General features: G+C 43.2%; 1 protein-coding gene across 1 annotated transcript in view; it reads left to right on the top strand.

The window, feature by feature from the left end:
* LOC146203401 (serine/threonine-protein kinase 31-like) overlaps positions 1 to 27,550 on the top strand; it is a 237,328-nt gene that overhangs the window by 127,382 nt on the left and 82,396 nt on the right. The window contains exons 12-14 of the mRNA XM_084588737.1: positions 5,704 to 5,826; positions 6,220 to 6,336; positions 21,043 to 21,132. Coding sequence (XP_084444863.1) covers positions 5,704 to 5,826; positions 6,220 to 6,336; positions 21,043 to 21,132 — 330 coding nt within the window. The remainder of the gene's footprint in view (positions 1 to 5,703; positions 5,827 to 6,219; positions 6,337 to 21,042; positions 21,133 to 27,550) is intronic.

A 27,550-nucleotide genomic window follows, 5' to 3' on the forward strand; every position in this document is an offset into this window, starting at 1 on the left:
CCATTTCAGTGAAGAGTAGATGTGTGAGCTGTACCTGGAGATCCTTGGTGGAAATTTCTCATCTTGGTTGTGGTTAAGAGGGAAAGGTCGATGGTAAGCGCAGGTCTGCATTAGGTTTCTGAACAGATATATTGGCATGTTTCATTTTGTGGTTGTTGATGGTGGATGGAGCAAAGTGTACTTGACACACACCCCCGCAGGGGGCACCTGTTAAAGCAGGTGTTTGTGTGTACTGTTCAACACCACGAACCCGATCACCCACGCTTAGCCGTGCGTGGCATCGCTGTGTCTGGTGAAAATGGGATCCTGGTGGCTGAGCCGATGCCAAGTGTTTGGACCTTTAAGGCCCCTTGGCAGAGGCAACACACCATTTTGGCTCACGCTTCCCACAGATGGCACCTCCGGGCTGACTGACCTGGAGGAAATTGGCAGTCGCCTTTTCCTGTCCTCTCCTCCATCTTTCACTTTCCTATCTCCTTTCTTAAAACTGTCCTGTCTTCTCTTACCTTCTTCATTTCTTCTTACTTCCAGGCGGCAAAGGTTAACCTCGTGTGGCTAGCTACCCTGAGTTAAGCCAAATTAGTTTATAGTTACGGTGTACAGCGGCGTGGGCAGGACTTTCCAGTTCCTGTCCCATCCCCTCATTGGGCTCCATGGTGGGTGGCTGGCACCGCAGCTGAAAAATATACTACTTTATGGCATCTAAACTCCTTAATCCCGATCGTCCTCCTAAAAGGGGGCACACCGAGACCACTGTCTTTTTCTCAAAGTATCTCACTAACTTTCCTCGTTTCCACGTGGTCCACAGTGACCACGAGGAAATAACTGTGCGACTTGTGTCTCCATTTGTAGTTTCAAGGACTTTGACTGAGGCCATAGGCCAGGGATACAAATTGAAGAAGCTTGGAAATGGCGACCTGCTGTTGGAATTGATTTATGACCACCAGCATCAAAAGCTAAGTTCAGTTAAATCTTTTGAAGAAATACCAGTTATAATAAGTTCACACTGGTCACTCAACACAGTCCGAGGAGTCATCTCTGATGATGACCTTAGGTACTTAAACGAACAGGAACTCCTTGAAGGCCTGAATAAACAAAATATCACAGATGTTTACCGGATAAAGATCAGACGAGACAACAGAGATACAAGCAAAGCACATTGTGTTCACCTTGGCTGCAAGCACTCTCCCAGAATCAGTCGAAGTAGGCTACACAAAGATAAAACTGAGGCCCTGCATCCTGAACCCACGTAGATGCTATAACTACCAACGGTACAGCCACAGCTCACAGAGCTCCTGTTACCAACTCACCTGTACCAAATGTGCTTCCCACACTCACCCCACAGATAACTGTGATGTTGAGCCACACCTTTGTACTAACTGTCAAAGAATTCATCCTGCTTACTCACGGTCATGCCCAGCATGGGAAAAGGAAAAGGAAGTAATCACTCTGAAAGTCACGGAAAATATAACTTACGGGGAAGCATGAAAGAGGCTTTCATTGCCAGAAAAGTCTTACTACTGGGCTGTGATAGAGCAGGGCGCGGAGTCACAGCAGTCACTGGCGCCTGCCCAGTTAGCACACAGTGAGGCCGGGGCAGTGCCATCTGCGCCCTCCGGGGAGACAGCTAGCGCTGCTCTACCACCCACAAAACAAGCTGCGTGGACCTCCAGGTCAGCCGGCTCCAAGGCCTTGACCCATGAGGCAAGGTCTAAAACAGATAAGCCTATGCCTTCTGCACAGTTGTCCACCGTGTCTGAGGATCAGTAGGTGAAAGACAAAAACTCCCAATGTCTGGTAGGGCAAATGAAACCTTTAATGCTGACATCACACTTGAAGAAATAAATAGAGTGCTGTTATCTGGCAAAAACACTGCTCCAGGACCTAATGAAACCCATTATGAAATATTAGCTCATTTATCTGAAACCTCAGTTGAAGCACTATTGAAACTCTTTAATAAAATCTGGATATATGGGCCTGGAAGAAAGCTATTATAGTGCCTCTGTTGAAGCCTGGGAAGTTGTCAAACTCCTCAGGCCCAGGCAGTTATAGACCGAAAGCTCTGACGAGCTGTCTAGCGAAGGGCTTTGAAAGCATTCTAAATATATCGTATAAACGCATGTAAGGGCCGCACCCATATATGAGCCGCACCCCCTATTTCCTGAAGCAAATATTTGAAAAAAAGAAAATCCGTTTCAGGGCCGCACTCAAACTTTTCACAACCCATGCCGGAATAGCCTTCAAAATGCACACGCACAGGAGCTTCCAGATGCCGTTCATGGATGGTGCCCAAAGTCGCAGGTCATCATCATTATCATATTTTCTCTCTGCCGCGAGCTTCCGCAATCCATATCATCATCGGCATCGCCAGCCCCGGCTAAACTCTATGTCCGGCTACAGTATTCTAGAAGGCTGGCTTTGATCTGCGACTGTCGAAGGCACAGTGGTGGCATGGTTGGTGTGGCCGCATGCCATAGTTACTCTCTGCTTTATTTTTCGAGGATTGCCGTCGAGCGTGTCATTCTAGCACGATGGGCAAACATATTGGTGGCTACACGGCAGGTATTAAACTTAAAGTAGGGGAGCTCGAGTTGGAAGAGTCCACAAGTGACAATTGAATGATAAATAAATGCCACACATTCACTGATTAGTCTGTTTTTACTAGAAAAAAAAGAATTTTTTTTTTTCGTATGTCGCGTGTATGGGCCGCACTCCGAAAATTGGCCCTCGAATCTGGAAAAAAAAAGTGCGGCCCTTACATGCGTTTATACGGTAAGACTGATGTTTGTTCTCAAATTTCAAAAAATGCTGGACATTCACCAGTGTGGTTTCAAGAAAACATGTTCCACTACTGATCACCTTGTCCGCCTCGAAAATATGATCTTTTCAAGTACATCTTGGTTTCATCCTTTCCAAAAACTTCACACAAGAAACTGGTGTGTCCCAAGGGTGCATTTTAAGTACTCCTCTTTTCATTGTAAAAATGAACTCTATAGCAAAGTCCATTACATATTCAGTTTATGTTGACGACTTGTGAATTGCATGCACATCAGCCAGCGTAGCAAATGTGAAAGGCAGATACAGCTAACAGTAAATAAGCTGGCAGCATGGGCAGATAAAAATGGTTTCAGATTTTCCACACAAAAGTCAGTAGCCATCCTTTTCTCTCTTAGACGAGGACTGCACACTGACCCCATTATTTATGTTAATGGAATTGCACTGCCAGTAAAGCACGAACACAAATTCCTCGATTTAACTTTTGACATTAAGGGTCCTCTCATGTAAACATTGGGGGTCTGACAGGATGTGCCTCTTGCATACGTATGTACCGCTCTGTAGTGCGCTCTTGCCTCGATTATGGTAGCATAGCGTATGATTCAGCAAGACCCTCATATCTGAAAAGATTGGACCCTGTACATAGTTCAGGTTTGCGTCTCTCAACCGGAGCCTACAGGGCATCACCTATAAACAGTCTTTATGTGGAAACCAACAAGCCATCTCTTGAGGACAAGAGAACCATGCTAACATGTTCATATATTCTTAAGATCCGTTCACTGCCAAAACACCTTTGCTACCCCAAAGTTACAAAGGGCTCATCCAGAACCCTGTTTAACAACAAACTTCAAGCTATCAGACCATTAATTTTTTGTTTTGAACAGATATGCCTGCCAGGAAGTAGACATATTTAACTCTCTTCCAAATATTGCCCGAAAACCCAGTCCACTGCCCCTCTGGTACCATTTCTCCGCTTTACATGACTTCACATTGACACACTTCCGTAAGAAACAAACGCTACATGAACACATAGTACAAGATTTCTTGACACTAAATGACAAATACAGAGATTACAGTGTTCTATACAGATGGGTCTAAAACAGCATCTCACGCTGGAAGTGCTGTAGTATAAGAAAAATGGGAAAAGATAGTACAGTTACCGGAGTCCTCATCAATTTTAACAGCTGAATGTCATTTTATTTCTTTGGCAGTTGAAAAAATATTAGACAGGTTTTGAAAATAGCATCATTTATACCAATTCTCTCAGCATTATCACAGCATTAAATCGTAAAAATGCTACAGAACCTCTAATCGGAGACATCATTCCACAATATAATAGCCGCAAAAACACAGGAGCATACAATTAAATTCTGTTGGGTACCAAGCCACTTTGAAATCAGCGGCAATGAGAGCTGATGCAAGTGCTGCAGCAGCCCGTCATACTAAAATACAGCCACTCAGCATACCACATAAAGATGTTCTAAGACTTGTAAAGAGAAAACAGAGTAAAATGGTAGACCTCATGGAACAACGAAATAAATAATAAATTACACCTTGTCAAACCGATTATTGAAGAATGGAAATTGTGCAGTCACCAAAAATGCTTCATCTCTAGCTTCATTCTGAAGAAAGAAGACAGACCTCTGTGTGAAGGATGCGGTGGTGAATTAACAATAAACCACATCATACTTTCATGCACTGAACTAGAGAAGTTAAATATTTTGCACATTTTTACACAGAACAGATTCCTCTCCCAGCCTGCTGTTGGAAGAAGATGCACTGGTCGAAGTTAACAATGTTCTCCATTTCCTAAAAGATGCAAAGCTCCTGAACAAAAAAAAAAAAAAAAATAATATATTTATATATATATATATATATATATATATATATCCACAAAATAAAAATAAACCTTGTTCCTGGCGCATGATAGCCTGAGTTGCTTATGCACCAAAAAACCCAATACAATACAATACAATACAATGTACTTGACACGCAGTATTTTGACAAACAAAAGTCTATTGCTCGCAGAGTTCAAAATGAGACAATGGCACAGAGATTCCTTGGAATTATTTCTGGGGTTTCCTTAGCAAGTAATATTGTACATGCCTCAGCCCCTAATTTTCCCCTCTCCACCTTTCCTCACCATGTCTCAACCTCCTCCATGCTGCATTTGTTCAGTATAAACTGTTTTGCTTTGCAGACTACCATTATGACCTGAACTTGGACATCTTGAGGTGCCAAGTACTGTTTCTCTATGCTCCTTTTCTTTTGCATGCATGGCGGGCAGGATGAGCCGTGACATGAGAGGTTCCATAGTACCATTCTGAAATCTTTTGATGTTTTTCCAGGAAAAAAATATTGAGAACCCCTGGTGTAGAGTAATGGGGAACCACATGGGAGTTCGTAATGCAAAAAGCATCATGGAATTGTTTTTGGTGAAAGGTAAAAATCCCAGCCGCTTAATCAGTTAGGTTTTGCTTTTAACCCTTTCGCTGTCAGGCTTTTCTGGCATGATCGCTTAGCACAATAGAGTAGCGTACGCAGAGCGACCATGCCCCCCAGCAAAGAAGGTGGCGGGGATGGGCGCAGTCGCTCCATACTCTTCAGTACATGCGTACTAACACAATGCCAGGCAAAAAAAGAACTTGAAAAAAGATATTACAGATGGCGCAGCCTATCCAAGTGCACCAGCTGCGCGCTTAGGCGTGAAGTTTTGAACGCACGATAGACAGCATACTGGTACGTCGGTGACAATGGGGGGGAAGGGGGTCGAAGCGCGAAAACGTACCGGTACGTTCGTGGCAGCGAACGGGTTAAGGTTAGTTTCAAAATACTTCATATTTTTATGCGAAAATTTGTGGACGAGATTAACTTAAAGTTGAAGTAGCAAGCTGCCATTTTTTTAATTGTGTGAAATTTGTTATGCAGTATAAGGTGGAGGTGCTGGTGGCCGAGCGGGATGCAGCTTTTGGTGTACTTCTGCAGGAGCTTCAAGCCTTAGAGGAGGTGTCCGAGGAAGTTGGCCAAACAGTTGATGTTGAGCGCATTAAAGTGAGCTCTTTTAATGATCATCATTTGTTTAAGCTGTAAATTGTTTGGACACAAAATATTCAGGCATTGATGAACAAAATTTGTTGTACTTTCCTCTTTTGACAATAGCGAAATTTGCAAAAGTAGCAGTACTATAGTGTGGCAAGCTGTGACTAGCATCACAGTTTTCCCAATTTTAGGCCCTCGGATAATGTTGTGTCTTTAATGTCTGCCATTAAGCTCAGAATTCTTTCGCAAAACTGTCTTTCTATATAAAAGCTCAATAATCTTGAGACCTATGCTGTATTATGCCCTACGCATTTAGCCCACCTCATTTTTTGCATATTTCTTCATGCATGTGCATGCCACTTTCTGTGTTAAAGACACTGAGACTAATCTTGTTTACTCCTTCAGTCTGTTCTAGATGAGCTGAACCAAGCCTACAGTGCATTCTGCAAGAATTCCGGGAGCCTTTCCTTAGATACCGAATCTGTTGTTCCGAGTCTGAAAGAATCGTACCAGACCCTGAAGGTAAGAAACCTTTAATATATGTAAAAGAAACTAAAAATCTGGGTAACCTTCTTAGTCAAAATTTTATGATATGGTGAAAGAAGTTCCAAATGTTACCTTAGTTGGGTAGTAGTGCAATGCCCTTTCTGCTGAACGGTGTGTATGTAATGTACAGTGACCTCCCTCCCTCCCTCCCTCCCTCCCTCCCTCCCTCCCTCCCTCCCTCCCTCCCTCCCTCCCTTTTTATTTTTTTAAATATTTTCTGGATTTTAAACAATAGATTACAGTGCAGTCTTAATGGGGGACATGGGTCTTAAAAACCAAAAAATTGTAAAAAGAAATTATCTTTTGAATATATTGATATGTTGCACTCAGAATCAGTGGGATTGAGATGAAGTTGAAGAGCAGAGGCACTCGGGCTTAGTATCTGATCATTCGTTGACTGTTCCACGACGTACCCCTACCCCGTAAATAAATTAGTTTTGCCCACTGCTGGAAGTAGTAGGCGAATATGTCTACTTAGGACAGGTAGTAACTGCAGATCCGGACCATGAAAAGGAAATCACAAGAAGAATAAGATTGGGATGGAGCGCATTTGGCAAGCACTCGCAGATTATGACTAGCAGCTTACCGGTATCGCTCAAGAGGAAAGTATATGGCAGTTGCATCTTACCTGTACTCACCTATGGGGCTGAAACGTGGAGGCAAACCAAGAGGGTTCTACTTAAGTTGAGAACAATGCAGAGGGCTATGGAACGAAAAATGCTAGGGGTAACATGAAGAGATAAGTAGGTCAGAGAAATAACTCAAGTTACTGACATTATGGTGGAAATCAGAAAGAAGAAATGGGCGTGGGCTGGACATGTAGTGCGAAGAGAAGATAACCGATAATCGCTTAGAGTAACAAACTGGATTCCAAGAAAAGGAAAACGTAGCAGGGGCCGGCAGAAAGTTAGGTGGACGGACGAGGTTAAAAAGTTCGCAGGGGTCCAGTGGATGCAGCGAGCAATGAACCGGGTTAATTGGAGAAATATGGTAGAGACCTTCACCCAGCAGTGGGTATGGTCAGGCTGCTGCTGATGATGATATCGTAGCATTTGGTGGAGGTGCTGTGTATCGATCCTGGACCCATCAGCCATCCAAAAGAGCTGACGCCCAGCCAGGCTGCCGCTATCGTTGCCCACTATGAATACCTCGGGAGGAAATGACTAGCCTACCGGGTCGTTTGGGACGTGTCGCTAACATCCTCAGGACTGTCTTGAACAGATAAGGTACTGGCTGCATCAACGCGACCGATGTACATTTTCTGAAAAGGTGTGATGAAGATGGTTGAACAGTAGCTCACACATTACCAACGAGTGAGCAAGTATAACCGCTGGGACAAGACGGTGAATGTAGTTTTCTTTCTTGTGGGCACTGCTCTGTTTTTGTTCAAAAAACCACGAAGATTCTCGGGACAGTTTCATGGAGGGACTGAGAAAGTGCTTTGGGGACTCCTTGTCGCGCAAGACAAAGGCCGAACTCGCCCAACAAGTCCAGCGGCTAGGTGAGACATGCACCATGTACACAGAAGTGCTAAAGCTTTGCAGCACTGTTAACCGTGCTATGATGGTAGGAGATAAAGTTGGCCACCTTCTGAAAGGAATTGCTGAGGATTTTTACAATTTCCTCACTATTAAAGAAAACCTCGCTGCTTCCTGTGACCATGTACAGGTTCGCCCCAAGTTCGGTCGTCTTTCCAATGTCCCAACCATTGCCAATGTCAAGAGTTAAAATCATGATGACATGGCGTCTCATCCGGCAGATTGTCCAAGAAGAACTGGCTGAGAAATTCCAACATCCTTCCACCCACACCGTCTATGAATGTGCGCTCCAGCCGATGCGTTTTGAATCACCGCCCTCCTGGGCTGGACCAAGCTACAATCGTCCGCGGCATAGTATCAGCAGCGATCCCGCAGCTGATCTCCTCCAGGGCCCGTTTTCAAGCCGCTCTGTGGAAGACCAACTACCAGGAACGCGAAGCTACCACCACCCTTCAAACGACTTCGCCGTTCCTGTATCGCCACTACTACTATCCCAACAATGACTTTCCCGGACCAACAACTCATCATGCGGCTCTGGTGTGTCACCATTGTGGTCATCGTAGGCACATTTTCTGGTACTGCCAGCGTATGACCAACATCCGCATTCGTACACAAGTCCCTCTGGCCAATCTTCGAGGCGATTCCATGACTACCAGCCCTAGAACCCACCTCATTCCCGCCTGCTGCGACAAGGCATACTCCGAAACGACTCACCCACTTCCGATCGCAGTTCCACACCGCCTATTCAGCGGTGCCGTTCACCGTTGCCTTGCCGTTGCTTTGTATTGCCACTTCCAGAAAACTGACTGCTGCTGCCGATGCAGGTGAGGTCGCAGGACGGTTATCTTCACCAATTCCTCTTCCTGTCATTATGTTATGTTATACTCTCCTGTTGGTAAACACTGGTACCGCTATATCTGTATAGTTTCACCTTTAAAAACCACCTGGGACGGAAAGTTATGTTTGCTTGAAATTGGCCTACTATTTATCGTGGTGTAGGAGGTGAAACATTGTATCCTGTTGGTATGTGCTTCTTGTCAGTCGTTATTACTGGCGAAAAGTTTCGGATGAAGTTCATCGTATTACTCCATACAACTCACAATGCCATTTTAAGTATTGACTTTTTACGTGAATGTGGGGCTACACTTGACTGCGGTGCTGGTGAAATTTCTCTTTGCCGCATTGTGCTTGCTGTTTTTGTGAACGATTCAACCGACCACCACAATGGAGCATTCAGTGTCGCACAGGATGTGCTATTACCAGCTAGAGCTGCAATGTTTTTCCAGTTCGCTCTTCTGAAAATCGCGTGGGCACTTCCTATTTGCTGGTTGAACCAGGTTTTCTGAACGCTGCGAAGAAGAATGTACTGATTCCAAGGGCTCTTGTTGCAGCAGCTGAGGGAACAGTGCACATGTGAATGGTGAATGCATCAAATGAACCTGTTTTACTTCCATCTGGCATGAAACTTGCTCGCTTTGATGCATATGACGCTCTGAACATCCGTTCTCTGCCGACGAGTACGTCTGCCCAGACAGCCACTGACTCAGCGAATATCGACGATATGATCAACAAATCACTTCAGTCATCAGAGCGTCTTGCATTGCAGCATGTTCTCACCCAGAATGTGTTGGTGTTTGACTTCGCTCAGCCAGCCACTCCCCCTTCGCTGCCAGTTTCTCGTCTGAAACATCACATTAACGCCGGCACTACACCGCCCACCCAACAGAAACTTGAAGTAATCAACGAACAAGTTTACGGCATGCTGCAGAAAGGTGTCATTCGGGAGTCATTTAGTCCTTGGACTGCTCCTGTTATACTGGTGTGCAGGAAAGATAATTCGTGGCGTTTTTGCATCGACTACCGTTGTTTAAATGCCATCACAAAAAAAGACATCTACCTTTTTCCCACGTGTAGCCAACGTCATGGACTGTCTTCAGTCTGCGTCATACTTCTCATCAGTTGACTTACGGTCACGGTATTGGCAAAAACCCATGCATCCGTCGGACCAGGAGAAGACAGCATTTGTTACACCGAATGGGCTGTACAAATTTAACGTGATGCCTTTTGGCTTATGCAGTGCCCCAGCTACATTTAGCGGTTCATGGACACTATCTTGCGTGACGAGGTTATGCATGTGTTACCTTGACGACGTCATCATTTACGGCAAGACCTTTCATGAACATAATAATCGATTGAGTGTTGTGCACACCTGCATTGCACAAGCTGGCTTGGCTCTGAACTCCAAAAAGTGTCATATTGGTGAGCGGCAAACCCTTTTTCTTGGGTTTCTTGTCGATCATGACGGCATAAGCTGCCATGTGTGAGTTCCCGCAACCCTGTTTTTTTAAACATCTGCAAAGCTTTCTGGGCTTGTACTCCTACTTCCGTAGGTTCATTCACTGATTCGCTCAGCTCGCCCATCCCTTGACTTCTCTGCTTCACAAGGATACTCCATTTATATGGCCATCTGCACGTGAGTTTGCATTACAGCTGCTGAAGTATTTTTTAATATCTGGGCCTGTTCTGTGCCACTTTGACCCAGCAGCGCCTACTCACATCCACACGGATGCCAGCAGCGTCGTTGCGGTCCTTGTCCACCTTCATAATGGCCTCCAGCACGTTGTTGCGTATGCAAGCCGAACTGTGACCGAAGTGGAAGGGTGCACAGTAACAGAGTTGGAGTGTCTGGCAGCCTTCTTTGAAGTCCAAAAGTTTTGGCCATATCTATGTGAGCGTCATTTCAATATCGTCACTGATCACCACTCTTTGTGTCGGCTTGTTGGCCTGCGTGATCCATCCGGTCGACTCGCCTGTTGGGCCCTATGCTCGGTCGCAGCCCAGTGCGAGAGGCAGCACCATTTTACTTCTGTGTTGTGATCGAAGCAGTATGAGATCGATGCATCGTCTAGCAGTGAACTTTCACCCCAGAAACAAGTTTGACAAGAAAGTGAATTGTTCGCAGATGGAAAAACTTCACGGCAAAGACATTACGGGTGACGAACTTGCATCCGGTGACTGTGGCGTCGAACCTACCGCAGTAGGCCTAACGTTCCCGGCAGTTGGAAGTAGCTCCGGCAGCAGCTGCGTACGCCACGACATGGCGTTTCTGCAGCTTAGAGAAACTAAAGAGCGGCAAAGGACAGTGGCGGACAAGATAAAACCAGGCTTCAAATGGGGCAACGGACAGGAAGAATGTATTTCCCGCTGACAGGGCCAGCATCGCAACCCAACCACCCAACGGAACTTCGTTCTCCATTGTGAATTTAAATTTTGTGAACTGCTTACTTGTGGACTGCAAACTGGGCTGCCGAGGGCACTCAAAAACAACCCTTTCGTCGTGAACGTTTTTGCGACACCTGTGATGCATGCAGGCTACTGGCAGTCACCAAATGGCTTTGGATTATGTACGTTCAGAAATGAACGTTCACCACCGTGAACGTGGCAGGCTTATGTGCAAAAACAAGCTGACGCTTGCTGTCAGTCATGCAACCGAAAAACACACAAGTGCACACAGTCAGTTTTCAAGCTGTACGCCAAACTGAATGTGAGCAATTCAGGAAACATTGCAGTTTCCTATGAGAGAGAGACCTTACCTGGGGCTTGTTAGATGTTTTCAAATGTAACTGTGTAAATATTTCTCACTTTCAATCATCAAAATTACTTTGATGCATTTTTTGGCTTTTTCTCAGAATTGTGTTTTGTGTTGAACTACAAGTTTGCCCAAAGGATATCTCGGCAACTAGAGTAGCTGGAGCCATGATTCCTTTTGTGTGGTCAAGCTGAAAGTATAATGCATGCAATGTTGGAAGCACACTTTTTGTTTTCACCTTTCAGTTTTTTTTATCTTGAAATTCTTGTATAGTTACCATGGCTGTGAGTGCTAGATGCTGCTAAATGTCTAATACTCGCTCAGTTTGAAAACTGCTTCCAACATTGTATTCCTTACACTTTATAGTTACCACCTGTATATTAAAAATTAATTTCTGATGAGCATTTTTCTCCTGTTGCTTGGACAGATAACAGTAATTTTTCAATACATTTCTTATACCTCTCGAATTAGCCGTCCCAGAATTAAAATTTTTGCGTATTTGAAATCAGTGGAAAAGACTGAACGTTTCAGTGAATTTTCATCAAATTTGGTTGTTAAATAACAAATTTAGTTTTAAGACCTGTGCATTGAAGTGCGCTTCAAGTTATACTATTAAAAACATACAAAAGGAGGTCCCGAAGTTAGCATGTCAGGGGGACCTCCTGTCAAAAAGTACATAGCATACATAACATCAATCCAACAGTAAAACCAAGATACTTTGTTGGGCGAGTTGGTACTTATTCATTATTAATATAAACAGCACGAACACGAAGACAAAGAACAAGATAAAGGAAACCACAGTACAAGCGCTGACTCACAACTATGCCTAAGCCCTTTACTAAGCCAGATGCTGCTAAATGTCTAATACTCGCTCAATTTGAAAACTGCTTCCAACATTGTATTCCTTACACTTTATAGTTATAGGAATACAATGTTTATAGACGGGCGCTCTAAGGGCGCTCTGCTGCAGCTGAGGCTCTAAGGGAGCACTTCAGGTGAGGCTCAAAGGAAGTACCTTTGCAAGACAAACAGAACCACCTTTGCAGGCTGCGAGGTTCGAAACTGGGTTTGGGCCCACTGCGGAGGAGGGGCGCGCAGCGGGGTTTACGGAGCTTCTCCCAAACGCACACCCCTGGAAAAGCCGAGCGCCAGGCCGGGGGACGCTTGTACCCATTTTTACCGGTGGGTGTCCGGCTGTGGGTTTCGAACTAACCACCTCCCGCAGCCGAGACGGGCGCTCTTGTTTGTTTTTCTGGGCCTTGGAGTAAAGGGCTTAGGCATAGTTGTGAGTCAGCGCTTCTACTGTGGTTTCCTTTATCTTGTCCTTTGTCTTCGTGTTCGCGCTGTCTATATAAATAATGAACCAACAGTAAAAGTAACACAGGTTTACACAGTGATTATATTTCTTACACAATTTCTAATTAATAAAATCTTAAACGTAACTGTGATGAAGAAATTATAATTTATTTCGTTAACAGAAAATACAAGGACATCAAAAGGTAAGTTAATGAAACAAACAGCAACAAAGTGGTAACAAGGGTGAGCAGAAAAGAAGTAAAATATATACAATTTTACAAATGCATGGAGAATAGAAAAACCAAAAAAAAATATATATATATATATATATATATATATATATATATATATATATATATATATTAACCCTCAGTAGATATGACGGAATAAATGATTTTCAATGATTTTTGAAATGATGGTGAACTGAGAGATGATTTTGCCAAGAAAGGAAATGAATTCCAAAAAGAGATAGCTAAAAAGTAAGTCGTCTGTTTTCCATGATTAGTTTTTTTAGCAAATCTTGTATTAGTATTTAAATTGCTTAAACATGTCGAAGAAAAACTGTCCAAAATGATATCATCGTTGTGGGTACGAAAAATGAGCGTTCACTTGTAGGGATAAAGAAAGAATGCCCAGGCTATAATACAAAGATGCAACAGGAGCTCTTGGGGGGCTGAATGTAATAAGGTGCACAGCTTGGTTCTGCAGATGATGAAGATAGGAAATATGCATGAAGTATGATCACAATCACCGGCTGATTTTTTGGACTCCCGATTTTCAGGACCTGCCTGGTTATCCGGACTCTGCAGTAGCACCTTCAGGTGCTCCATAGTCGGTGTGTAATGCCAACTACAATTTCGAGCGTTTGAAACGTTTCTCGTTAGATTTTGGAGAGTTTTTCTCTCTATCATGGGTCAAAAGCTGCAAAAAATTACCATAATGTCCCTGCCATTTTGTTTTTCTGCAACCACGGATCTGCGTTGCATGCATCCCGCATACCTACTATACTCTTGATAGCAGACACTGCCAGCTGTGGGGAGTAACTCGCCAAAATCTGGCAGCACTGCACTGTGTGCTCCAACCCTACGGCTACGTCGACCGGCGGTGACTAAGCTCCGTCCTGCGGAGGACAAGCCAGTAAGCGCGATATATCACATGACCATATGTCATGGCTTACGTGTAGGTGCTGGTGAGAGAGCCAGTGGTGCAGATCTCCATGGCGGCTGCAAGCAGTGTCGCGGTAACACGAGTCTGCTTGCAGACGACAATGCACGAACATGAAAGAAAAAAAAAAAATTGAGCCTGTCTAGTGCCCCAAAAAGCGCCTGCTGCCAATTGACAACTAACTCTGGTTATAATTCATTTGTAGTGCTCCTGGTGTCCCAACTAAACATGACCTCCGTGATACCTTTGCATGAAATATTGCTCCCGTTGGTCTTGCTAGTTTGATTTTTGAATGGTTGTATCAAAATTAGTCCCGCAAGTTATGGCGAGCTATTCCTTTATTGATGATAGGGTACATTATGTTCCTAGACTTCTCCTGTATCACCGATCACAAAGAGTAATATTAATGAAGCACGCACTTATTCTACGCTTAAGCATTGGCTTGCTATATTCATATCGATTTATCTTTTCGCGGTGTTTGTACTGTTACTGAAGCTGAGATTAAAATGCATTCCAACTCCAGACAGTTGATGGAGGTCATGAGACAGCATTGTTTTTGTTTATTTGTTTTTAATGATAGAACGCGTGCAGCAAACTGCTACCACCCTCTCATGAAGACAGCCACTGCTTCCATTCTTTTTCTTTTTTCTTCCACGTGGAAAAAAATAAAAAAGGGTGTTGATGTAGAGACACGTAGGAGCAACGAGGCTCCATCCAAGCTGGTTTGATAGTGTCCCTCGCCTCTTTCTGTTTGAACATCGCACTACTCTGATCGTTGCGCAGTTTTCTCTGCTGTTTCCCTCGCGCCAGAGAGGAGACTGGCTATGAGAGTGAGGAAATTGGCGCAGAAACAGACTGGCTAGTTTTTCAAGTCGTTGGTAATAAAGTGATCTGTTCATTGTGAATTCGTTTTTTCTGGATGCCTTTTTGACCCCTTTTGTTTTTAGAAATCGGTTGGCGACTGTATTGGTATGTGGAATTTTTTTAAAATGTCCCATTCAGTGTGGGTGCGTATACAGTCTAGCCCACTTGTAACAGCAGTTGTAACAAATGCTCATTTATTACAAACAAGTGTAAGTCTGCCATCAAAGATGTAGTCTTAGGACAATGGCACTGTATCAGATCAGTCTATTGTAACGAATGAGGAGGCACGGAGCTCTGAGGGCATCTCCTAGGCCCCGCGACACTTTGGCCGATCCTCAACCTCCTGAAAAAAGTGGCTTCACAACTGTCCTCTAAAAGAATGAAAATTGTGTATTGAAACTGTAAATACCCACCAACTAGTAAAAGTACAACAGCAAGCTGTGTGATCAGTCTTGAGGCACACTCTGGCTGTCTGTGTGAGGCGTCTAAAGTTCAAGAAGCATTTTCAATGAGATGGGGGGCAATCATTAAGGCCCCTAGTTTCCTGTGACTCCAAGAAAAATTGCAGATTTAAGCATTTCTTGCAAAATATATGTGCTACCAGCCACATTTTCCTTTGAATAATTAATGCTATTTTGGTTAAGGACACCAATAGGAACAACACCATGATAGAAAGAAACTATTTTGCCTTGTTTGCAAGAATACGTGTAGGTGAGCTTGAGGGCTTGGGAGAAACTTCATTAAAAGTAAATATTGTAATTGTAACCTCGGGTGTGCAAATATTGAGATTTTCGAATCGAATGCGAATATGAGAAAAAAGTATTTCAAATGCTTGTTATGTGAAGAAAAAGAGATGGAAAATTGAAAGGTAGCAAACATTGTTCATTTTGTTGATTTCAGAATTCACATGGTATTTGCAAATAATATTAAACTATAATTGCACAGAAGTGTATACCCTACTGAAAAATCTAGTATACAAATTTTATACAGGTTGCCATATACCGGTTTATTGTACAGGAAAGACGTGCACGGAACTGGATGTAGCTTTCATACTGCTGCTGAATACAGTAAACTCTCCTTAATTCAGCCTTCAAGGGACCAGAAGGAATGTCGAATTGTCGAATGGGCCTGAAAACTGCCAGAAACCATTTGCATTATAGTAGCAGTGGTAAGGGCGGGTCTTTGCACTGATAGTTTTGAATATTAGATGAGATGTATTCTGAAACACAATTTGATGTCTTCCTTGGAATCTCATGGAATTTTTGTTTACAGACCACAGGATAAATATTTTTGGCCACAGAAGGTATTTGTCTTAAGCACCATTTTCGGGCTGAAGTGTCCTACCAGATTCGCGTCATCCAGGGTATGCTGATAGCAATCCACAGACCAGATACCAATGTTCTCAGTCAGATTCTGAGTGTGACTTAGTTGGTGCGACTGATGACTCAGAACATCAAAGGGCCATTCACTGATTGCGTGTGAAATAAGAAAACTCCATGACTGCTAGGAATCTGGTCAAGACAATGATAAAGAAACCAAATCTATTATGAGTTGTTGTCAACATTTTAAAAGTGATTCGTTATATGTGGGTGCGTGCAGATAAGAATGGTGATCCTTTACTATTATAGTTTGTTTTCAGTAAAATTGTTATATGTGGTAGGCAAAGATCTCGACACAAAGGAATGCACCATAGTTTTGCAAGGTACAGCATAGTTTTCTCAGAAAAAGCATCTTTTATCACTAGAGGTAGAAGGTGCCATTTTTGCCATTTCAAAAAGTTGCCAAGTTCGGAGACCTGCTTCTTTCGCACTAAAATATTGTCATCCATTTGTTTTTATTCACGAAATCTATGCAACTTTTACTTTTATAGGAATTATTAAAAACCTGTTTTGTTGCTGCAGTTAATTTAGTACAAAATCGCATTAGGGATAAAACACTGGTTTATTCTGGGGGCAACAAAATCTAGTGGGATGTGCTACATGCTCACTGTAAAGAAAAAAAATAGCAAAAGAGTGCACTCAACTGCGGCTACAAAGCAGATAAGATCGCACAAGAAGCCTCGCGCAAACAATATGTAGGGCGACACGAAGACAAGCTGTGAGAGCCACAGCCACTCCTTTTGTGTGTGCTGTCAACATTACTATCTTCATTCAAGCTGCAGTCTGTTTGATAGAACTGCAAGGATACTTTGGTGTAGTCAAGTTTTATGAATGCACAATGTATTTTGAGGAGCAGCTAGGAATAGCAGCACATTTTCCTGCTTCAAACCTGCTTCAAAAGGCAGTTTTTTCTGCTCTCAAGTGTGCTCCAAGACACGGCCAATCAGTTCCACCCCTAAGTGTAATACCTGTTGTCACCTATGGGAGACTTATCATTATATAAGCCTTCATCTGTGTCTGTCCCATGCACTATTATTGCAGCATACCTGCCAAGTTTTACGATTTTATCGTAAAGTGCCTGATTTTCAGTGCTTTCTTACGAGTATCGTAGTCCCACTCTCATTTTACAATTTTTCTCGATTTGTGTGTTGACTCAAAAAAAGGTAGCAGGGTTAGATCGAGTAAACGTGCAAAGACGCGAACCCAGCTGGTTTTGTGCAGCGTGCGCCGTCTCATGGCGGGCTGTACACTCCGCGGCACGTCTTATTTTTTTGCCACATCCCTTGTCGGCGCCTCTACTCATGCCCGTTCAATAAAGTATGGCTACATTGTCATCGCAATCATTGACTTTTCAGCTAGCCGCGGCTGTCAAGCTGTTAGTTAGGCTTACTGTGTTGGCAGCGTAGTTGCTGCGGATGTGATTGTGAGATGTCTACAAGAAATATTTTCAAGTGTTCATGCCCAAATATTCAACGGATTTTTTGTGCGTACAAAAATATAGCAATGGGGAAAGGTACGCTTTCTGCACCTACTGCCGCTTGATGTGAATATTGCTCATGCTAGTCGTCGGGAAATTCTGCTTCATCTCACTACAAAGAAGAATAATGATTTAGCGAGTATCGTTGACACTAACGAGAAGATTAGTGGGTATTTTAATATTGAAGTGGACCAAGCCACTATTCAAGCCGAGTGACTTTTCACAGCTTTTCTAATCAAGTAGAAGTAACCATTCAGGAGTGCATAGACGAGCAGGGCACTCTGTTGCCAGTCTTCAGGACATTGATCGTACTTTCAAGTATGATAAGCTCTCAAAATTTATGTTAGACATTCTCACTCTCCCACGCAGTAATGCAGAGTGTGAAAGAGTGTTTATTAAAGTCAAGAAGACATGCACCAGGTTTTGCTCCTCCATGTCAAAAAGGGGCCTAGAACAACTGTTCATTATCAAATAAAAGGAGTCTGGAGTTTACCATAATCAGGTGTTCAACAAAGACTTCCTGCGGAAGGCAAAAGCAGTAACCTCTTTAGTACTGTCCCAGCCTTTCACTTCAAATATGTCTTTCTGAAGTTTTGTTTACATGACTTTTCAGAGCTCTAGTTTAAACTGCTCTGTTTTTCATCATTCGAAAGAGATTTTGAGTAATAAAAAGATTTTAGTATTTTTCACCGAATATTACTACTTTTTGGCATCCTCTATAGTAGATTGAGCACTGTGCGATTGGAAGGTCTGTTGCAGTCTGTGCTGCCAGAGCATGTGCCGAATGTGAGACAACAGTTAGCTTTGTACACAACAAATTGCTATCATGATATGTGCATACCTGCCAACCCTCCCGATTTTCCCGGGAGACTCCTGATTCCTTACTGAACTTTCCGATTGTACAACTACTGGTTTGTATCTCTTGATAAGTTGCCTCTGCCCACGGAAGAGTGGTTTTTGCGAAAGTGGCACCACTGAATTCTGCAGCTGCATCGTAATTGCCAGCATCAATGGCCACATTAGTACCATCGGCATCATCGTCTAAGCAGCCAGTCAAGCCACAGATGCATATCTGGCTGCATTTCATGTTTGCCGTTGCAGTTGCTTGTGTGTATATTAAGGGCTAGGTAGGCCACCTGTGTGTGGTCGCAATGTAAAGTTAGAGTTATTGTGCATTTAAAGTCATGGTGCTATCATAATTGCAGTCTTAATGCTTCAGAATTTCCATGCTTCATGATACCGAGTAAAGGTGAACATTTGCTCAACACGTGGGTGCGACATTATCATGTGTCAGGGTGTCGGCGACAAAGGCGTTTTGAAACTGAAGCTGAATTCTACTCGTCAGTGTAGTACACCGCCCTCCAAAACCTGCTGCTGGTGAAGGGTCATTAGTCTGACATTGCTTTGAGCAAAGTTACTCATACAGATTCTTGGAACTAACAAAGTCTGCTACTGCAAACCCGTACAAAAAGGACTCATAGTACGCTGCCTGAATGATTGCCTCCCACCCCCTTAGCAGCGGTAGAACTGCTGCGCCAAACTGTGCCAAATCAGAAATCCTGCTACATGCTGCTACAAAATCGGTTTTTTGCCTACTTCTGCGCCACGCCTGCGCCAAAAGTCGCTGAAGAACTCTGATGATAGTGAAACCGAACTGTCGCAAAACCAAAACTGACATCTGCTGGCAACGCTGTCCAAGGTGCAAGGTTGCACGCTTGCTTCTTTTTTTCTTTTTTTTTTTCATACCAGTGTTGGTCGCTTTTGAACCTTAAGTTCAGCCCCTTATGTGGAACATCTTGTATAATTTCACAGCTTAATTCCAAACTTCAACGTTTGCTCACCCTTTAGAAGATTATCTCAGTCTTGACAGGTTTTTCTTTTCCACCACTACAAAACTGTATGTGTGTGGGCACGCGCGTGTGCAAACAACTCATGCGTAGGTACTCAATATATTTGCAGCCCCGCATACGGTCAGTAAGTACCCTTGGACGTTTTAATTACAATGAGAAAAGCATATGGACAATCCCCTGCAGTGCGATGGAAGAAGCAGACTCAAGACCCTGAGTCCCTGCGTCACTTTGATTAACCAGCCACCCCGCCAAACTACCAGAAGAAAAAGAACGAAAGAAAAGATTGCAAACGCACGGAATCGGTTCTCACTCTACATCCCCGCATATCGCGCCTTTCGACTGAGCAGCGCCAGCAGCGCACCTCTCTTGAGGGAAAAATTAAAATTTCCACCACGACCTGCAAAAAATGTTCTTCCCACTTTCCCTCCAATCAGCACAAGTCTTGAAGGAAAAAGGCTCCTCAACGTTACCCTGATGTACTGGACGAGGACACCCAGAAAAGAGGTCAGAATCAGGAAAGGATACAGGAAGAGATCAGGCTGGCCAGGAATATGAGCACCAATGCTGAGCTGCTTTTCTCAAAAGGCGTCAAGTCTAAACATTTTGCAGACGTTGAGAGTGGACAAGCCCTTCTGAAGAATAGACAGGAAAGGCTCTCTGCGGCACTACTGTCCAAGCTGGAACCAATCAAGGCAAGAGAAGAAATAGTGCCTTAAAGTTGCAGTTATAAGAAGCAGCAGTTCTGAATTTCTACAGAAGACAGCTAGCAACCTTCTTTCCAAGGCTACAGTGATTATAGGGTAGTTGCATATCTCGTTATGCCTTCCCTCTGAATAAAAACTGCTTTATTTTTAGAAAAGCCCCCTGTTTGCTTAATTTGAGGCTTTTTAAGGAAAGAACAGCACTTTAGACTGCATTTGAGCTTGAAGCTTGTTTTTGCATGGCTATGGTCGTTATAAACATCTGAGCAATTGGGTTCCGGAAATAAAACAAGCCTTCTTTATTTAAAAGTCTCAAGATTTGAAATTTTGCTAAAAAACATTTTTTGTTGTTTTTTTCTGCTACAAAATCTCAAATATTTGCAACAAAATTTGAAATTTCTTCTACAAACTGCAATTTCTTCTGCTACAAAAGCTGCTACAAGAAGCCAGTTCTACCACTGCATGAGAAAGAATAAAAATATTTGGAAGAATAAAAAAAGAATAAAAATACAAATATATCGGCAGGGTGACAGGGTTGTATATGCATCAGTTTGTCATTAAACTTCTAGTCCTCTCCAAGAAAACTGACTGTGTTGCACAGGGTTTATGTGCACGTCATTCCATGCTAGTCATCTTTTCTACTGCCAGATTCACTGAAGAAATGATGTGTTCACGTTTGCAGCACCTGCATATAAGGGAAGAAAAAGGTTATGTGTGGAGAATGGTTGCTTGCTGTAGTTGAGATGTTACTCTTAAACTCTTAAACTGTGTACATGGTCTCAAATTAAATATGGACTGCTTTATTTTTTTTTTGCTAAATGCAGCAGGTTAAAGGACCAGGCATCCACGAGATGCGACAGGAAACAGACGTTGCACGAAAAGCCGTCTTAGCCCAGCTGCAAGGACTTCAACAGGTGAGAACATAACAAATTCTGTTGCAATTATGTTAAGGAAAAAACAATCCTGTAGAGCAGCCTATCTTTGTGCGTTCTTAGCACATTCACAAGTTACTGTGAACACAAATGTCTTGGCAGATGGCAATGACCATTAATGCTTTTTAACATCAAATGGGTCTGGGCAGGGAAAAAATGTCTGGAGATGTGCTAGTTTATTTATGCCAATCTAGAATGGTGTTATTTTCATTTTTCTAGTTGTTTTACTGCACAGCCATGTGGAAACGTTCTACTCTCTCCTGTAATGCTTTCAAGCTTTGAAAATATTTGATCCATCAATAAATATATTTTACTGGGTAATACTAGTGAGCTCTGACAGGTTATAAAGAAGTGGAGTTTGTACTGTTAGTTGGTTGGCCAAAGTAATAAAGCAGCAAGACTGTTGCTGTATGGTATCTCTATGTTCAGTAGTGTATTTAACAGCCTTGAAGCTAAAACAGCTCCTGCAGGGAACCTGCGCTGGAGTTTGGATGGTTGGAGGGAATATAGGAGCATCCCCTTGGAAATGGGGTGGTAGCAGTTGCTGTCATGCTTGCTTTTTTTGTTGTTGTTGTTTTTTTTCCCCTATATCTTAATTATGGTTTAGATCAGTTAACTATACCATCAATCTAATTATTGAATTTTTGTTTCTTCATTATTAACAATATGTTACTTTTCTGCTTTTAAGCCACCAGTCTTCCAATCGTCTCTTGCTAGCTTCGACCACTGATATCTCTAAACCCCAGGGCCTCGGGAAGAGTGACTGCGCCTGCATCAACTTGATGGATACCTTTACATTCGAGTATAATATGGTCAATTATTTCAGTGGATTTACCACATACTGCACATGTGTCTTCTTCCTTTCTAAATTTCTTTTTGTAGCTGCGTGCTCTAAGGCACCCTGATCTAGCTTCAAAAAGTAGGGCACTGCCTCTTGAGTTATCAAAGAAGGCTTCCTTCCTGATCTGCCTTTTCCGCTTTCATTATAATTCCACACTCTGTTTTTTTTTCCACAGAATTTATCCAACTTTTACCTTCTGTGTTTTTCACCTGTTGCTTAACGCTTTTTATTTCTTCTTCATTGTGACCAGCATGCTTACTGGTTAATTTCCTAGTTGTTTTCCTCCATTGTTAGTCAATGCTTTTTAGGTATAGGTATTTAAATACTTTAGCTGCCCACCTGTTACTATCCAATTTCCTCATGAATTCCTCATATAATATTTTACTCTGAGCTTCCCGTACTTCGAAAGATGCCCAGCCCATATCTCCCTGCACCACCTCATTTGTGGTAATCGTCCGACGGCTCTCTGATTATTTCTAATGTCAACTGTACCTCTGATTTTAGGCACAAAACCGCATTTCCGGAAGTAAGCCCGGGCACCATAATTCCTTTCCACATACCCCTCAACACCTGATATCTGTTGTATTCCCGCATTGCCCTATGCTTCATTATCCCTGCATTTCTTCGCTCTTTTTCCATAAGTGATTGCTCATGCTTTTCAATGTATGCCAATTCTTCGTTTAGCCATAGCCCGAGATAGTTACATTCTGCCACTCTGGGTATTTCAAGGCCTTGTGTTTTAAGACCCTGATCAGTTGAGCCATTGAAAATCATCAGACTTGACTTAACTGCGCTAAAACAAGCCTAGAGCGTCCTCTTCGTCTCTGCAGGTCTTCCTGGCTATCTGCTAACAGCACAATATTGTCTGCAATCGTTAAACCGGGGAGGCACTGCTCTACTACGTTTCCGCCTAAGCTATATGACAGGTTGAAACCTAGATTACTTTCTTGTGTCCTCCGCTCCATATTCATCATATAAAGCATGAACAGCAGCGGTGAGAGAGGACAACCTTGTCTTTATGCTTTGCATACCTTGACAGCTTCCATACTTCTTATCCTTTCCCATGCAATTTCTACTTAGTTATCCCGGTATATTTTCTCTAGGAAATCTGTTATCGCATGACCAGTACCTCCTTCTTTTAATATGTTCCACAGGAGTTCCCTGTTATCATATGCCCTGTTTATGTCCAGGAAGGCCAAATACAAAGGTCTATTTTCCACTCTAGATATTTTGTCATTGGGTAAGTATGAACAGACTATCATCTAAGCGCCTACCATTTCTAAAGCCGTTCTGAAGTTCTCCGAGTATCTTCTTACTTTCTACCCATGCTTGCATCTTTAATTTCACTGCCTGCTTGGCCAACCTGTATATAACAGATGTTATGGTAATCAGCCTTTATGATTTTATGTGCGTGCTATCTCTTTTCTATTTATTTGCTTATTCGTTATGACTGTTTCCAATGATTTTAACAATGTTCTTTTTTTTCTTTTTCCTTACTTCTTTCCTTACTTCTTGGACCTAGCTCATTAACCAGCTTGATCGGAATTTCATCTATTCCTGTAGATGTGCTTTTAGGAATATTTTTTTCTGCCTTTTTCCAGTTTAGATTGGTCAGTTTTAAGCTGCTTTGTATTCGGCTATCTTGTGTTGCTTCCTGATTTGCGGAGATTACCCTATTGTCGCTCTTAAATGACTCTGCTATAACTAATGTAATGTAGTTCAATGTGTTGTCTCCCTTTAAACAATTTCTCTCGTTATCTTGAATCCGGTCCTGCTTTCTTTGATTCTTTTTACTTAACCAGCTTATATGGTTCCAGAATTTTCTTGATCTGCATCTAGTGACATTGTATATTTCAGCCATCCGTCGATCGGTGGTCTGCTTTATTTTACTTTGGACGCGGGCCTGTACAGTAAGTTTCTTTTGTTGATACGATTCCCATTTTTAGTCTATTTCCTCCTGAGATACCTGTGCTTTCTTTGCCTCTCGGTGTTCCCTTGAAGCTGCCCGCCGTTGTTCAATGGCTTCCCTGATTTCCTTATTCCACCATCTCCCTGGCTTCCTCTTTCCATCCAGCGGTTCGCTACTTAAACCTCCTTAATTTTTCTGCTTGTGAGTAGTTCTACCTTTTCATAATCCCTGTCTTTCATAGGGCTTTTCCTTATTGCTTTCTCTATGTCTGCTGCTATCTGCGCTATTTGATTGTCGTTTAATTGTGCGTTTACTTTTTGTCTAAGTTCCATTTCTCTTTTCATCAAGGGCCCCATCTGCAGACAAATACATTTATGATAATTTCCCAGACTACACTCCCCTTCTTCGTCTATTTCCATTTTTGCGAGCTTGCTGTAAATTCCCTGCAACATTAGACAGTAGCCATTGGTCATCTGCCTGTTGCGGAATTCCCATGTGATTTGTTCTCACGCATTTTGTTTCTCTATTTACTCTAACTAGGTCGTGTCGCTCACAGAAATCTAGCATTAGCTTCCCGTTACAATCCGTGTATCCATCCAGATCGTCGATGTGGCCGTTCATGTCCCCTAGCAGAATAATATCGGCCCGTCTCCAAACTGGCTTATATCGTCACTGAGACATTCAACAAGATCCTTATTTTCCTGCCTGCATTAGTGTCCTGTTCCTAAATAAACTACCCCTAGCCATGTCTTTAGGCCGGCCATTGTTCCTGGTACCCAGATATCCTCTTTGCAAGATGATTTTATTCTTTGCCAATTTGTTCCTTGGTGTATCAACATACCTACCCCTCCCTCCTTTTTTTCCGTTCTCATTCTCTTTCACCCTTCCCAGACGTAGCCTTTTATAAACGGCGTATTTTCTAGATCCCTGAGATAAGTCTCGCATAGAGCGTACACACCTATTTGGTCCTTCTTCAACTGCTGTTCGATAATAAGACCAGCGCAAAACACAGGGACAAAGGAACAGAAAACACCGTCCTGTCGTTTTTGGTTTTTCTATGCCTTTGTCCCTGTGTTTCACACTTGTCTCATTACATTCTAGTATGAACCAGCTGGCTCAAAGAGCTATTTTAATCAAATGCTGTTCTATATTTACCCATTTTGCTCTCTCTTTACCCCCTTGCATGTTTATGTAGCTGATCCTAGTGTTAAATCTCTTTTTCTGTACTTTTCTTTCTCGACCTCCTCTTTGCAATTTTGTTGGGCTCTGCCTCCGCTATTATGCGTTCTTCTGCTTCACTTCCAACTACCCCTGCGCCGGAATCCTCTCAGACCCCCTAAAAAAGCTACAGTCCTGCCTGCCTGCCGCCAGCTGATCTCTGCTTTCACCCTTCTGTTAAAATTGATGCCATCTCACTGAAATGCTCTGTCAGAACCTGCTCTATGCACCTCCGTGTTCACCTCAACGACTTCGAAACACTTCTGCAGGCTTAACTTTCTTATGTCGTAATAAACTGTCACCACATCCTTTTCAAGCTTTGTGCTTGTTCCTAGCACCTCTGGTGCACACAACAATCTGTGCTTGCTGTGCTAATGCCCTGATATCATCAACTCCCTGAGCTAGACTTTCCACCACTCTTGCAGCATCACCATTTAGGACATCGTTCAGCCCCACGGCTACTATAACAATATTGCACTCTGCTGAATTTTTTGACAGCCTATTTTAGGTCTCTTTCAGCACTGCGCTCATTTTCATCCCAGGGAAGTTTCGAACTAATACTCGCATCACCCTTTATACATTCCATGATATGTCGACTGCACCTGCTCATGTTGGAACCCCCGGCGATAAGCACCTGGGCATTCTCTCTCTCCCTCCCAAATGATGGCTCCTGGTTTGGGTTATATGTGTCCTTCTCTTTGGGGTTTTCATTCTTCCTTACTTCTTCCTTCTTTCCTGACTTTTACTAGGTACTTCTGAATAACTCTGTATAATTATCTGAAAAGCTAACAAGCTAACAAAATAGTTGAAGAATGAAGCCGAAAAACCTAGCTGCCAACATGAAAACCAGACCGCTAGCTGAACTAGCTAACTAGCTAGTTCAGCTAACCTAACTAGCTGAAAACTAAATAAAGTTAATAAAAGAAAGAACTCAGCTATTTGATGCTTTTGAAAGCTCCCACTGTCGCCAGTTCGTCCGTTTCCGGAAGCCACTTGCAATCGGAGGAGCGATGAAACACGTCCGCACCACACGGTCTAGTGGTCGGCTTGGTAGGACGGCTGAGACTCCCGCGGCTGGGGGCGCTGAAGTGCGGATAATTTAATTCGAAACCAAAGGCATGCTGCTGCGTTTAGAAGCGCTCGGTTTGGATACAAAAGAGCCACATTTGTACAAAACAGAGTGGCGGTAAAACTCAGCTTGATTGAGGAGACTATACGAGTACGGAGGATTGTTGAGCTTCTCGTTTGAGCACTACTTATTACGCTTCATAAAGTGGCTTCGCCTTCCGTAGCGTACATATTGGCCTCGAGATTGAGCAGAGTCGCCGCCTAGCATCATGGTGGCGAACCCTACCGAATGTGGATGCGTGTTCGCGTCGTGTGCCAGCCCGCAGGGATACACCTCGAGTATCCCTCGAGGAAAGTATCGAGCGAAGTGCGGCGTGTAAAAGAGTGCTTTTTGTTTTTTTCGTGGTTCCTGTGCGCTTTTGCTTACTTTCCTGCCTCTTGCTAAAGAAATATGAACAGGCTATTACCCTGTGCTTTATTAAATAAAAAAATACTTGTCTGTATAGAGTATGTCACGCTGGGAAAGGACATCATCAGTTGCGGTCTTCAGTGCTTGAGATTCTTTGACAAGCAGTGTCTCAAGCAATACCTCCCGCAGCAGTTGTCAGAATTTTTTTAGGACTGCTGCAGCTGAGGCTCTAAGGGAGCACTTCAGGTGAGGGGTCAAAGGAAGTACCTTTGAAAGACAAACAGAACCACCTTTGCAGGCTGCGAGGTTCGAAACTGGGTTTGGGCCCACTGCGGAGGAGGGGCGCGCAGCGGGGTTTACGGAGCTTCTCCCAAACGCACACCCCTGGAAAAGCCGAGCGCCAAGCCGGGGGACGCTTGTACCCATTTTTACCGGTGGGTGTCCGGCGGTGGGTTTCGAACTGACCACCTCCCGCAGTCTTTAATTTTTAACGCGTGCGGCGTGTAAAAGAGTGCTTTTTGTTTTTTTCGTGGTTCCTGTGCGCTTTTGCTTACTTTCCTGCCTCTTGCTAAAGAAGTATGAACAGGCTATTACCCTGTGCTTTATTAAATAAAAAAATACTTGTCTGTATAGAGTATGTCACGCTGGGAAAGGACATCATCAGTTGCGGTCTTCAGTGCTTGAGATTCTTTGACAAGCAGTGTCTCAAGCAATGCGCTGCTGTTGTTAAGAGCCGTGTCAAAGCAAAACAGGTTGCTGCCATCAGTGCAATTTAATGCATACGCTCAAAAATCGTATAATTCCCGTTTCTGTTTGGAATACCGCAACTGCTGAAACATGTGACCGCAGACTGCTGCATAGCAAAATCCAGTTTGATCAAGCCACTCTGTGCCTTCGGTATCCACGATAGAGTTATCTGAGTATTTTATTAATATTGTTACGTGGTGGCATGACA

This window comes from Amblyomma maculatum, chromosome 1, assembly GCF_055883805.1.
Source record: "Amblyomma maculatum isolate TAMU_Amacu chromosome 1, ASM5588380v1, whole genome shotgun sequence".
NCBI lineage: Eukaryota > Metazoa > Arthropoda > Arachnida > Ixodida > Ixodidae > Amblyomma > Amblyomma maculatum.